The sequence below is a fragment of the Enhydra lutris genome, unplaced genomic scaffold (assembly GCF_002288905.1).
Source record: "Enhydra lutris kenyoni isolate GAN:26980312 unplaced genomic scaffold, ASM228890v2 scaffoldscaffold4, whole genome shotgun sequence".
Classification (NCBI taxonomy): Eukaryota; Metazoa; Chordata; class Mammalia; order Carnivora; family Mustelidae; genus Enhydra; species Enhydra lutris.
In genome coordinates, this window is record NW_019154088.1 from 34887612 (window position 1) to 34900657 (window position 13046).

At 54.3% G+C, this 13046-nt stretch overlaps 1 protein-coding gene across 1 annotated transcript; it reads right to left on the reverse strand.

Annotated features, from left to right (window-relative positions):
• Window positions 1-429: 429 nt before the first annotated feature.
• On the reverse strand, window positions 430-3783 carry LOC111140657 (NK2 homeobox 1). The gene is made up of 4 exons (XM_022492860.1): window positions 3711-3783; window positions 3197-3428; window positions 2125-2510; window positions 430-1172 (listed from the first exon to the last, which is right to left on the reverse strand). The coding sequence occupies exons 1-4, from the start codon at window positions 3781-3783 to the stop codon at window positions 430-432; spliced, it is 1434 nt and encodes a 477-aa protein (XP_022348568.1).
• Window positions 3784-13046: the final 9263 nt, after the last annotated feature.

Here is a 13046-nt window from a genome sequence, read left to right on the forward strand (position 1 = left end):
ACCCAGAGTGAAGTTTGCCATCTTTAGAGTCCAGAGCCGTGTCACAGTAGAGCCCTCTCCAAACTGCACCCTGCCTGAGTGAGGGAAACTCATTTCGATCACCCCCAAAGCTGTTTCTTTTTGTTATGTCCTTCTCTGTTTAAAGACTCCTTAAAGAATTGGATTCACTTGGTTGTTTTTATTTTCTTTTTTTAAAAAATTCCCACAAATTTTAGAAAAAAAAAAAAAAAAAGACGTCCAGCAGTTTGGCGTGTGTGTGTGTGTGTGTGTGTGTGTGTGTGTGTGTGTGTGTGTTTTCCCTTGGTCTATATGGGACAGATTCTTAAGAAAAGTCGAAGCGCAGGGAGCGGCGGGCAGTTGGTGATATGTGGCCGGCAGGAGGGAAAGCGATGAGGCAGCGCGCTGGGCCCGGCCCGGCCCGGTGTCCTCTCACCAGGTCCGACCATATAGCAAGGTGGAGCAGGACATGGTGCCATAGTCCGAGCCCGAAGAGTTCAGGTGGGACAGGCTGGAGACCTGGCCCTGAAGCGCCGCGGGGCTGGCGGCGTGGTGCGCCAGGTCCGGAGACTGGCCCGCGCTGCCCGGCTGGTGGCCCGGGTGTGCACCCAGGCCAGGGCCCCCGCTGCCCACTGAGATAGCGGCCGCGGCTGCCTGAGCAGCCTGAGCCTGCTGCTGCGCCTGCTGTTGCGCGTGGCCTTGAAGGCTGCCCGCACCCGGCGCCGGGGCGCCTGCCTGGCAGGGTTTGCCGTCTTTCACCAGGACGGGCACGGCCACGCGGCGCGGCGACTGCTGCTGCGCTTGCTGCTGCTGCGGGCACCCGGCGCCCCCGCCGCCGCCGCCGCCGCCGCTGTCCTGCTGCAGTTGCTGCTGGGCCGCCTTGTCCTTGGCCTGGCGCTTCATCTTGTAGCGGTGGTTCTGGAACCAGATCTTGACCTGCGTGGGCGTCAGGTGGATCATGCTGGCCAGGTGCTCCCGCTCGGGCGCGGACAGGTACTTCTGTTGCTTGAAGCGTCGCTCCAGCTCGTACACCTGAGCCTGGGAGAAGAGCACCCGGCGCTTCCGGCGTGGTGCGCTTGGCAGTGGGGCCATGTTCTTGCTCACGTCCCCCAGCGAGCCCAGGCCGCCCATGCCGCTCATGTTCATGCCGCTCGCCGGGCCCATGAAGCGGGAGACTGTAAGCGACAAACGCACAGCGTCGGCGGGGGCCGGGCCAGGCCAGGCCACCTCTGCCTTCCGTGCCCTTGGCCGGCCCGGCCCACCCCGACGGCGCCCTTCTCACCTAGGCCGCCTCCGCCCTGAGAGGCCTAAGCACCGACGACAGTTAGCGCCTGCCCCAGGCCGTGCCGTCGAGGGATTTACTGGAAAGCTCCCCACCTCAACCCCGGTTGCCTCCCTCAGTCTCAGTTCTCCAGCCCCAAAACAAAGTGGAGAAAGGCCGCTTCTGTCCCTTTCTTGCCCAACCCCGGCCAGAGTCGTTGGGTTAGCGGGCCACAGGCGGCGAGCTGGGCCCAGACCAGGACCTGGGGTCCCACCGTAGACCCCAACTTTGGGAGTTTGGGAGAGTGGGGTGTTCACTTTCGAAAGCTAAAGTCCCAGACGCTTTGCCTCCTGGCCACTCTCTCCTGTGAGCCCCAGCGAGGGCACCCGCTCGCACCACTTAGAGCCCCCTCTGACGCCGCGCTCCCTTCCACCTGCCTAGATTGGAGAGCCAGCCGGGCGGGTCCCCTGAGCGCGTCGCAGTAAGGCAGCCTCCCGCCCGGCCAGGCCGCGCCTCTCTGCTCCCTGCTTGCCCCCAGCTCCCTTAATTTTTCGGGGGGCCGGAGGGCGATCCCTGGGCACTCCGAGGTCTCCTGAGCGGAACAGAGCTGCCAGTCGGCCGCATCTGGTTGACGCCAAAGGCTAGCATCTGCCGCAAGTCCCCAGCGTTATCAAGTGTCCCTTCTGGGACCCTCAGTCCGGCAGGGGGAAGGATCCCCGGCCCCCGTACCCTGCTGCCTGGCGCGGCTTCCGGGCCGCCCACCCTGACGCCCAGTGCGCAGCCGGCAGGCGCTGCGCCTGCGGGACTGCTCTCCCCGCTCCTGCCGTACTCAGCCCGCGGCCCGGCAGTGGGGCGGCCTCACTTACTGGCGGGGAAGCGCGGGTCTGGGTTGGCGCCGTACCATCCGGGGCCCGAGGCGCTGTTCCGCATGGTGTCCTGGTACGGCGGCAGCTCGCTCATGTTGCCCAGGTTGCCGTTGCAGTAGCCCCCCACGGCGGAGTGCGAGAGCTGGGGCACCCCCGCCGCCGTCATGTGGTAGGCGGCTGTGACGGCGCCGTGGTGCCCCACGGCGTGCTGCTGCATGGCCGCGGCCGGCGGAGCCGCCTGGCCCTGCCTGTAAGCCGCCAGCGGAGCCCCGAGGCCGCCGCCCTCCATGCCCACTTTCTTGTAGCTTTCCTCCAGGGGACTCAAGATGTCAGACACTGAGAACGGAGTCGTGTGCTTTGGACTCATCGACATGATTCGGCGGCGGCTGGAGGAGGAAGGAAGAGGAGGAAAAAAAAGGGAGAGGGGGAAGGCGAAGCCTCGCTGCTTTTTTTTTTTCTCCCTTTGCCAAATATTCTGGTGTTACCTTAACGCCGATCTTGTTGGATGTACACGTAACCGAGTGGACCGAGTCCGCCTTAATTGGCTTGAGTGGAGGCTCGGGGGCTGCCTCGCGTTTGTTTTAGCCCGGCGCCAGGTTTTAGGCAGCCACCAGAGGCGGGGCGTAAGCGCTAAAGCAACAAGACAATAGAAGCCTACATCTTGCCCGAGATAATTAGCTTACATGCTGATGACAAGGTAAACACCTTTAAGTTTCACTTGTCAGGATTTTTTAGGTCTCAAAGAGGGAGAGAGAGAGAGAGGCTGAGACGCGACCCAAAGCATTTCTTTCCCCCTCCCCGGACACCCCCCACCCCATTTTTTGTGGGGTGCGGGCGGCGCGCGGGGGGGAGACGGGGGAGGGAAAGGAGGAGGGAACCGAGAGAGGGGAGGGCAAGAGGTGGGATGAGGAGTAGCCGAGGAGGAGGGATGGTGGGGAGGAAGGAAGGTGAATGCTGCTTTGCAACCAACTTTCGGAGTTACAAAGTGAACCACTTTCCAATACAGTCGGGGTTCCCGGGAGGGGACAAGTCTTTAGAGGGAGGGGGCCAAGGGACAGGGTAGGGGTTTCACCTGAGCCTGCTGGGGCTGCTCCTCCCTCCCGCCGCGGCCTCCCAGCCCCGCGCCTTCCCACTGCCTCCGGACCACATCGGGCGTCGCGGCGCCGAGCCCCAGTCGCCACCAAACGAGCTCGCGAGTCTGGGGACGAACCCTGGGACCGCACTGTTGGTCTGCGTGTCTGTCCGTCTGTCTGCCTCTTCTGCCGCCGTCAGAGGGACACCTCTGCTCCCCGCCCCCTTTCCCCCTACCCGAGAGAGAATCCCAGCGGGTGGAGGGGACGCTGAGCAAGGGATCGGCTGCCTCCGAGAGGCTGTCCCAGATCCCCGCGTCCCCCTCCCCCCACCTCAGGGTCTTCTCAGCGGTCCAGGGCCCCCTCCATCACGCCCCCCGCCACAACCCACACGCGGAACCCTCTCCCCACCCCCATTCCCAGCCAAGGCAAGCACACTACTGGCCGCCAGTGCTGGGAAGCTGGGGGGCACTAACCCCAAGGGCCATTGCTGAAGTTGCCCCACCTCGAACAAACCTGGTGTCCCCGACCCTCGCCCATCGCCCGGACACGCGGGGTTCTGGGGCTGGAGCTGACTTTCCGAGGACATCACAGCCCCAGCACCCGAGCCCAGGGCCACGCTGTTTTCCCCTCTGATGCTTCAGGGAGGGCGCGGGCAGGGAGCGTCGTGAGTACCCGCCCGCCTGTTGCCGGGCGGAACTGAGCCTGAACCCCGGCGGGACCAGCTGGCCGGGAGGGGGCGAATCCCAAGGCGCGAGCAGCCCAGCAGGCGGGAGGCTGGGCTGAGGCTCGCCTCCGCCCGGAGCGCAGCCATGCAAAAGTGCACTTGCTTCCCCGGGAATAACCAAATATCTTTGTTTAAAGTGGCGGCGTAAATGGCCAGTCGCTTTGTGGCCACGCTGGATATTAGTAGATGAGGATCATTCTGCTTCAATTGGGCGCCTCTCATCCCGCGAGCAAGAAACTGCTTAGGAGGAAGTGGGTTTCCTGTCTGCGCGTTCCCAGGCTTCAAGTGTGAGCCCCGCGCCTTGAGGGTCCTTGGGCGCCTGGAGAGGGGGAGCTGTGGGCTTTCGCTCCCCAGCCCAGCCAGAGGCACCCGCCGTGCTGCTCCGGCCAGGCCCGGGCCTCCAGTCCAGGGGACTGCAGTGTCGCGCCCAGCGTGGCGCAGATCCCGAGACCCACTCCGACTTTCCCCTCCAGGATTCTAAACGTTTTGTTGTTGTTTTGCTTTGCTTTTTCTTCGGCTCTTTGAGGCTCCTCTCTGGGCTAGGGGCTGGGAGGGTGGAGCGCTCCCGGGCCAGGCTGGGGCTTCCAAGACACTGCGGGGGCCGGTTAAGGAGGCTTCTCGGATTTGTTTTTTGTTTTCAAATTTTCCTTCCCCTCCTTGTAGAGAAGGAGCTCCCAGTAATGAACAGGCACTTTTGAACGATTTAATTCAGCAGGTTAGGCACCTTTTCCATTAACAGCAGTTGTAGTAAGGAAAGTTGTTTTGTTTATTGGCTTGTTATTTTAACATTTCAGTTCTCTCCTTGAGAAGTGCTCTGTATTCCCTCAATACAAAGGCAACTTCTATACTGACATTCGCTTTCCCCACCACCTATGTCGCTTATGAGAGGAGAGGAAGCCCAGGGTACCCCCTTCCTCCCTCATGGGCCAACATTCTCACACATTGCCCTTGGGCTTTGGGGCAGACAACCCTGCATTTGGGCACCGAGACCTGCTTGTCCGTTGTGCCACAAAGGACAAGCACCAAGCCGCCTCCTTGCCCTTTTATCAAGGGGCTTCTTTGGGGTGCACTCTCAGGAAGACTCAGACTCCAACTGAGCTTTAGTCGATGTAATGTCTAAGCCCAGGGAGCAAGGAGAGAAGACGACGCAGGGCTCAAGTGAACCGTCGGGGAGAGCTGACAAAACTGAATACAGATCCTGCCTGCAGGCGCCCCTAGCCCCTGGGCTTGTGTTTGGACTGGGGTCTTAATGACAAGGCAGGGTGGGTTTCCCATTCCCCTGTCTTCTTTCTCTTTCTCCCTCTCCATTATTTCATATTATTGGTAACTGTAAGAAATGCCAAGTATAGAATGTTGTAGCCTCTCCACTCTCAATGCCATTTAGAAAAGGAGGTGATTCTTTACAAGGTTTCTCTGAAATTCAAATAAGATCGGGCACATAAAAGCGCTTTGAAAGCTTTGGAAAATTTCTTATTTCATTGCCAGAGCTCGAGATTTCTGTATTGTCATTAGTACCCCCACCCACTCTGCCCTGCCTTTAAGGCCTTGAATCTGAGTGAAGGGGAGAGTTAGGCGCATCTTGCGCGGTCCCTGAGCCTCGGCCTTCGTCCCTCGCCAGCTTTCCAGCCCTGCAGCAGGCTCAGCGGCACACGTGGCTAGTAGCCCCCACCTCCCCCTCGCCCAAGGCCTGCCGACCAGACCGTGACCCCCAACCAAGCAGCAGGCGTTGAGACACCGCCTGGAGCTGAAGCCGAACGGGGGTTGGGGGGTGGGGGCGGCGCCCGGCTTCTGCAGCTACTCCACGCAACCCCTCCCCCGCAACCAAGATCCCGCTGCTCCCTTGCCCCCCCCCCCCCCCCCCCCCCCCGCAGGCGCGCGCACCCACACCAGCCCTAGACCTTACCTGGGCCTTTGCAACACCTTGCGGCCCCCGCCCACCTCTTCTACCTCTGCCTCTCTCTCTCTCTCTCTCTTTCACACACACACACACACACACACACACATACACACACCACCCCACACTCTTTGCCAGATGTGCTGCACTGCCAAGACTAAGACGTCTAGTCTAGCCTGAGGTGGTAGGGGGAAGACTGGTATCTCGATCTCTGAGCTTGATCAAGCAGAGACTTTGAGAGTCCCTCCCCTGGCCCCACACCTCTTCCTAACCAAGGAGTGTCCTTTTTTGTTTAGCTGCCTCCTAGAGTCATCTTAAGTAGGGCGACCCTGGTTAAACTGGTAATTTCTTCATGGTTGCAGGAAATACTTGGGAACCCCGAGTCCCCCCCCCCCCCCCCCCCCCCCCCCCCCCCGCCCCAGGACCCCTGTGACTTCAGTAACTCTCCTGGCGGAGTGGGTGCAGTGGGGCCCAGTTCCGGCTTCTCAGGGAGCTTTCCCTGGTGGGGCCCCGAGAGCCCACCTCAGTCCCTGACACACTGCTTTGCTCTCTGCAGCTCGGCCTAAAATCTAAGGAGCCCCGGAGGCTCAGGCTCAGGCCCAGGGGGGAGGACAGAACTGCCTTCAACCTTTGCTCACCACCTGTGTGGTGAAGGGAAACCCCTTTCTGTCCCAACAGAGTCATTTCTCTGAGAATTTAGAACAGAGGACTCTTCCTGAAGGCTGTATGACTCAGGGTCTGTAGCTTGGACAGCCAGAGGAATGAAAAGTCCTCCCTGGTCTCTCACCACATTTTTCTAATTCTCTTCATGGTCCTTCACACCTCTTCTAGATCCGTGAGAGACCATGTGCCCTGGTGGTGTTATTTTGCTCCAAGTTTTATCACAATTTGTGATTTATTCAACAAATATTTATTGAGTGCTGGCTCTGTGCCAGGTTCTGTGCTGGGCCTAAAAAATCAGCTTTAAACAAGCTAGATGTGGCTCCTACCCACACAGAGCTTATAAATTAACAATAAATCACCCAAATGATATCCATGTAGTCCCTTTGTGACAATGTTACTCTGGGATCCAACTGAGATAGAAAGGGTTTTGACGAAGGGGTGTGTGTGTGTGTAGCAGGGATGGGGTAGGTAGGTTCTTCACATTTCTGATCTTAAAGTGCTCAGGGGTGGTAGGCAGAGCACTTGAGTAGAAGTCAGAATCCCTGGGGTTCAAGCCCTGGTGTTGTCACCTTTCAGCTCTGTGGTATAGCTCTCCCAGACTCCCACCATACCTGGGAGCTGTTCCCATCACAGCCAGAGTAAACTATGGCGGTGTTTACTGCCTCCCTCCCTTATAGTGAAACCCTGTTTTTATTTATCCTTGGATCTTCCAGTGCCTCAAGAAATTAAGGAATTAAGGAAACAGCCTCTTAGCACCTGATTCCTGAGAAGCCCCCCCCCCCAAAAGGTGTCTTAATCTCCGTTTGTGTACCTCCCAGGTTGTACTAGGGATCCAAGTATTTAAGGATGAGATCGTGTGCATGAATTTGTAAAGCACAAAAATCGCTAGCAGATGGAAGGAGTTATTACTTGCGGTTCTATATCTTGAGTTTATAGAAACTGAATGCAGGCCTCTAACTCAGCATGAATCTCTCTGGGCCCTTGGCTGTTCCTGCGCCCAGGCCGGCGGTGGGCTAGCCTTCCTCAGCCGGGCGCAGCGCCCCTCCTCCCGGGCCTGGCTGAGCTGGGCTCCCAGGTGCCATCTAGGCAACTCCTCCCCAGGGAAAGGAAAGCAGGAACGCAGCCAGGCCCAGGGAGAGGAGGATGTGGCTGCTCCGCAATCTCAAGATCTGAGGAACAGAATCCGGCGCTCCCTCTGGAAGGCGTCTCTCTTTCCCTGAAGGACTTCCCTGGAACTCGCTGCGCCTTTTCCCCAGGCACCAGACTTGAGAGCCTCTGGAAGATCTGCGCGAAGCGCGGGGGCCTGCAGGAGGGCGGCTTTCCCCAGGGAAGCTTTCGCAGGCGCTGGTCCAGGAACCGATCCGGAGCTAAGGCGCGCTCCCTCTGCTGCTCCCCGTCCTAGCTCGAGCGTCGAGGGTGTTTGACCGCCAGTTTCCCTTTGCGGACGCTCTCCTCAAACCATGGCCTTTGGGCAGGCCCTGGGGGTGGGGGTGGGGGTGGAAGGTGACCCTAGGACGTCTGAGAGTAGTACTTCAGTGCCGCCCTCTCCCTGCACTGGCGCGCTCTGCGGTTGGAGTGGCAGATGAGGTCGTGCGCGTGAAGGCCAGAGTCCGCGCAGACAGGAGAGTCCACTCTCCGGCCTTTGGTGTCGAAGAGGCTGACACCTGTGGTCTCGGAACCTGCTTATTTTCGTGTCGCACATTTCAACCTAGATTCAACTTGTCCCAAGTTATAATCAGAGCCCCTATGGTCAGGGCGCCCCCTGGCGGGAAGGGATCTAGGGTAGCCGCAAGTTGGGGGACTGGACTACAAAGTAGTGAGAAAGGGGGGGACTCAGAGCTAGCATCACCTTTGAAATGCGGAGAAACCAAGACAGGGGTGGGACGTGGGGGAGGCTGGCCTGCAACTGCTGGGAGACCCGGCGAGGCCGATGCGGGGAGCCCCGGAAGACCGAGGCACCAGTAGAGCCTGAGCCCTATAGAGAATTGGCTGGTTTCCGCCCAGTTCTTCGTTTCTGTTTAAATTAAGAGCCTGTAAGTGGGCAACAGAGTGGACGGTGGTGAGTCCGCCCTGGTTTGGACAGACGGGAAACCCCCATCTTAAGGAAGGCGAACATCCCCAGGAGGCGCGTGCAGTTAGCGGGAAAGTTTTGGAGCCACGGATGAGGCCAAACGCCAGATTCAGGAAGGATCCTCGTGGCGGCGCGGCTGTTTTCGCCCTAGGACCTGTGCAGCTGCATACAACTTGAGATGGCTGAAGCCTACAGCTCTTCCTCCCTTTCATCTCCCATCAAACCGAAGCCCCAGCAGTGGGCGCCCATGGGCCTATACAGTAGTTGCGTTTTCCTCTGAGTCGCCAGCAGCGCTATGGGGTTTATTTTTCCGCTCCTTTCCCCTCTCCAATCTCCCACCCTTCCCCGAACCCCCAACACTGGGCCCGGGCAAAGTTTCAAGGATCAGCACTGCCACCCTCACCTCCACCACCGCCCCCAGCCCCCGGTTCTCTCCCGGAGATTTCCGCGACTTTTGGTTTTCTGGGACTTGACCTAGGCGGCTTCCCCACCCTTCACCTCCCAGACTCCGGGTCTGTCTTGGACAGTTGCAGACCGATGCGATCCGCAGCGCCCTCTTCCAGCCATCAGGAGAACTGCATCTTCAGGGCCGTCCCGGGAAAGAAAGCTTTGTTCCCAGGTCCTCCAGACAACACTGGTAGTGTTCAGACCCTCACAGTAGTTCATCCGCTACGGATTTGCTCATCTAACTATTCATCATACTGTCGACCCGACCGCATGCTTGGCTGTCAATCGGCCCACCCAAAGCCATGCAATAGAGGTGTTATGATAGTCTCTTGGGATCATCCAGCATTTTCCTTTTGGAAAAGCTCCTGTGTAGATCAGGGCCATGGAAACTGCTGTGATAACTAATTTTTCCTTTAATCATACTTTCCCTTGAAATATATATATATAATTTCCCCATCATATCTGACGGCAATTGGACACGTGTTTGGTGGCCAGTGTAGTAGCTTGCATTTTCTGTATGCTCTGCTGCAGAAAGCAGTGGCCCTACTAGCTCGACACAAGGGGGCTCTGCTTGCTATTGCAGAAGTAGGCGGATAGCACCTAGAAAATACAGAGGATCAAGAATACTTCTGGAACTAGTTACACTATGACAGGTGCCCTTCAGACCTCTAATCTCTGGCACAAACTCACCCGGCCAGGCTTTCTTCCCAATTATTCCCCCTCGTTGGACCCTTGCCAAGACTGCCTGTATTCCCTGCCCCCTTCCTCATGTGCCTAAATTACTCTGCTTTTAATCTTTTTCACTTAGCCAGGACATCATTTCCACCCCCATAAATAAGTCATACTCTTATTTTTAAAAAGTCCAATTGCCTCTTCCAAAAATTAAATGTCTGACATACAGTAGGAGCTCAATATGTCTGCAGAATGAATGGATGGATCTGTATTGCACTTGTCTATTACATTAATAAGACCGTTTGCTCTAATTGAATGATTTTCTAATTGTTTCATATGTTCCTTCTCCTTTCAGCTAGACTGTTGGGTTGCTGATATCAAGGGCTACGCCAGACACTTAGACATGTCCCCAGAAATGGGCTCAGAGCATTGCAGCATTTGAAAATGTTAATCATCTCTTTTCAAAATTCTCTCCTTGGCTTCAAAGTCAACACTCGGTTATGGTTCTCTGCCTCTGTCTCTGGCCATTTTCTTCTTCATTGTTGTACTTTCCTCCTCCCCTGCATACCCATCTCCATGGCTTCAGTTGCCACGAATGGCTGATGGTTCCCGAGTATGTACTTCCGGCCAACCTCTCTCCAGAGCTTCAGCCCTATATTTTCAGTTGTTTACCTCCTCATATGAATGTCCACCAAACTTATTGTATCCCAACCTGAACTCAAACACTGCCCCAGCTGGCTTCTTGTTCTGTGTTCTTGATCTAGATGAATGGCATGAGTATCGCCTCCTCCCCACAATCCCAATCCCCCCATTGGCTCTTGTATTGGTCTGCTTGGTCTTCCATAACAAAACACCAGAGACTAGGGGGCTTAAACAAAGGAAATTTATTTTCTCACAGTTCTAGAAGCTGGAAAGTCCAAGATCAAGGTCTGGCAGGTTTAGTTTCAAGTGAAATTCTTCCTGGCTTGTGTCCAGCACCTTGTCACTGTGTATGTATGATGGAGAAAGATCTCTCTCTCTTCCTCTTCTTACAAGGCCGGAGTCCTACTAGATTAGGCCCCCACCCTTATGACCTCATTTAACATATTTAACATTAATTACCTCCTAAATACCCTGTTTCCAGAGCAGTTACATAGAGGGTTAAGTCTTTGACATACGAATCTGGGGGACAAATTCAGTCTACACCAACTCCCAGGACATACACCTGACAGCTCCCAAGACATATGTCCTTTTCCTCTTCCTCATCCAGCTAGGGATAAAGTCATATCAATTTCACATCTTAGATGTCTCCAGGTCCAGCCTCACTTCTTCATAATCAGTTCTTCTCTCTCTGTACTGCCTTCACCATCTATTGCCTAATCATGTGGCTCTTGTTTCTACCTTTAGGCTCTCTCCAGTCTAGTCTATGGTCCTTGTCCACAGGACAGAATCCAACACATCTCTCCAAATCAATTTCTCCCTGCCTCACTACCTACCCCTCCACACCCTCCTCTCCAGCTACCCTAAGTTGCTGTTGAAGGAGGTCATTGATGGGATGTGACCGCTGGCTGACCTGTGATCTGAAACTGGGCTGTCAAAAGTTCCTCACCACCTCCCCTGTCCTTGGAATGAACATTCCGCTTGACTTCTCTGCCCACAGAAGCTGCCCCAAGCTTCTGCCCACAGAAGCTGTCCACAGAAGCCTTGAGACAGTGATGTGGGGTTGAGACTGTCTCCGTGACTGAACCAAGTTAATGTCTCTGTACAGACATGTAGGATTTGACAGACCCGGGGAGGGGGGTTGGGGGGGAACTGCTCCTCTTGCAGCCTCCGGGAGAAGCCTTGTAATTAAGTTCACTTGCTCACTAAACCTGCCACCTACTAATCTGTTGTGGTCTGCCTCTTCCTGCAGTCTCTCCCTGCCCTCCTTTTTTGGGGAGCCTGCTTCAGATTATCCCTGGTAAGCTCCGGAGGTTGCAGACCAATGACTTCTCACCTTTCTTTTCATTTTATACAGTTTTATTGAGGTATAACTGACATATAGTAACCTCCATATTTACAGTATAAAACCTGAGTATGTATGTATATATATATATATATATATATATATATATATATATATATATCTCCATAAAACCATGACCATAGAAATAAACATATTTAACCTAATGCCACAAAAGTTTCTCCAGATCCTTAGTAAGCATTCTCTCCTCTCCTCCATGTACCCATCCTGGTCACTAAGCAATTACTGATCTACTTTCAGATACACAAATAAGTCATCATTTTCTAGAATTTTACACAAACACTATTTTTAAAAAAATATTTTATTTATTTATTTGACACAAAGAGAGAGCACAAGTACAGAGAGCAAGGCAGAGGGAGAGGAAGAAGCAGGCTCTCCGCTGAGCAGGGAGCCCAACATGAGACTTGATCCCAGGACCCTGGGATCATGACATGAGCTTAAGGCAGACCTTAACCGACTGAGCCGCCCAGGCATCCCTACACAGACACTATTTTACATAAAAACTATTTTGCACTCTATTTTGTCTGGCTTTTTATGCTTAGTGTAATTATTTTGAGATTCATTAACGTTATGACATGTATCCATAGTTTTTTTTTTTTTAATTACAAGTAGTATTCAATTGTATGGATATACCAAAATGTGTTATCCTTTCAACTGTAGATGTACATTTGGTTTATTTCCAGTTCGGGGCTATTACAAATAAAGATTCTATAAACATTTATGTCAAGTCTTTATGAAGACATATGCTTTGATTTGTCTTGGGTAAATACCTAGGAGTAGAATAGCTTCCATGTGTGAGTGTCAAACATTCAATCTTTTGTCATTAAGGATGATGTCAGTCATAAGCTTTATGTAGATGCTCTTTATCAGTTTGAGAGAGTTCCCTTCTGTTTCTATGTGCTGAGAGTTTATGTCAGAAATGGATATAGGTTTTGTCCGGCATTTTCTCTGCATCTTCTGAGATGAACCCATCATTTTTATTATTTATTTATTTATTTATTTTTAAAGATTTTATTTGTCTATTTGACAGAGAGAGAGAGAGAGAGAGCACAAGTAGGCAGAGCGGCAAGCAGTGGGAGAGGGAGAAGCAGGCTCTCCGTGAGCAGGGAGCCCCATGTGGGGCTCGATTCCAGGACCCTGAGATCACAACCAGAGCTGAAGGCAACAGCTGAATAACTGAGCCATCCAGGCGCCCTGAAACTATCATTTTTAAATTTAAATTTAATTTTTTTTCATTTTTTATTTTTAGTCTATCAATAAGGTGAGTTACACTGATTGATTTTTGAAGGTTAAACCAGTCTCACCTTTCTGGGATAAATTCCACTTGGTCATCATTTGTTGTCCATTTTAGATATTATATTCAATGGGCTGAATAT

Coding starts and splice junctions, on each gene's coding strand:
- LOC111140657 (XM_022492860.1), bottom strand. CDS start 3,783: ATGTCCTCGGAAAGTCAGCTCCAGCCCCAGAACCCCGCGTGTCCGGGC. Junction 3,429..3,710: donor GCGAGGGTCGGGGACACCAG/GTTTGTTCGAGG, acceptor TCTCTCGGGTAG/GGGGAAAGGGGGCGGGGAGC. Junction 1,173..2,124: donor AGACCCGCGCTTCCCCGCCA/GTAAGTGAGGCC, acceptor TGTCGCTTACAG/TCTCCCGCTTCATGGGCCCG.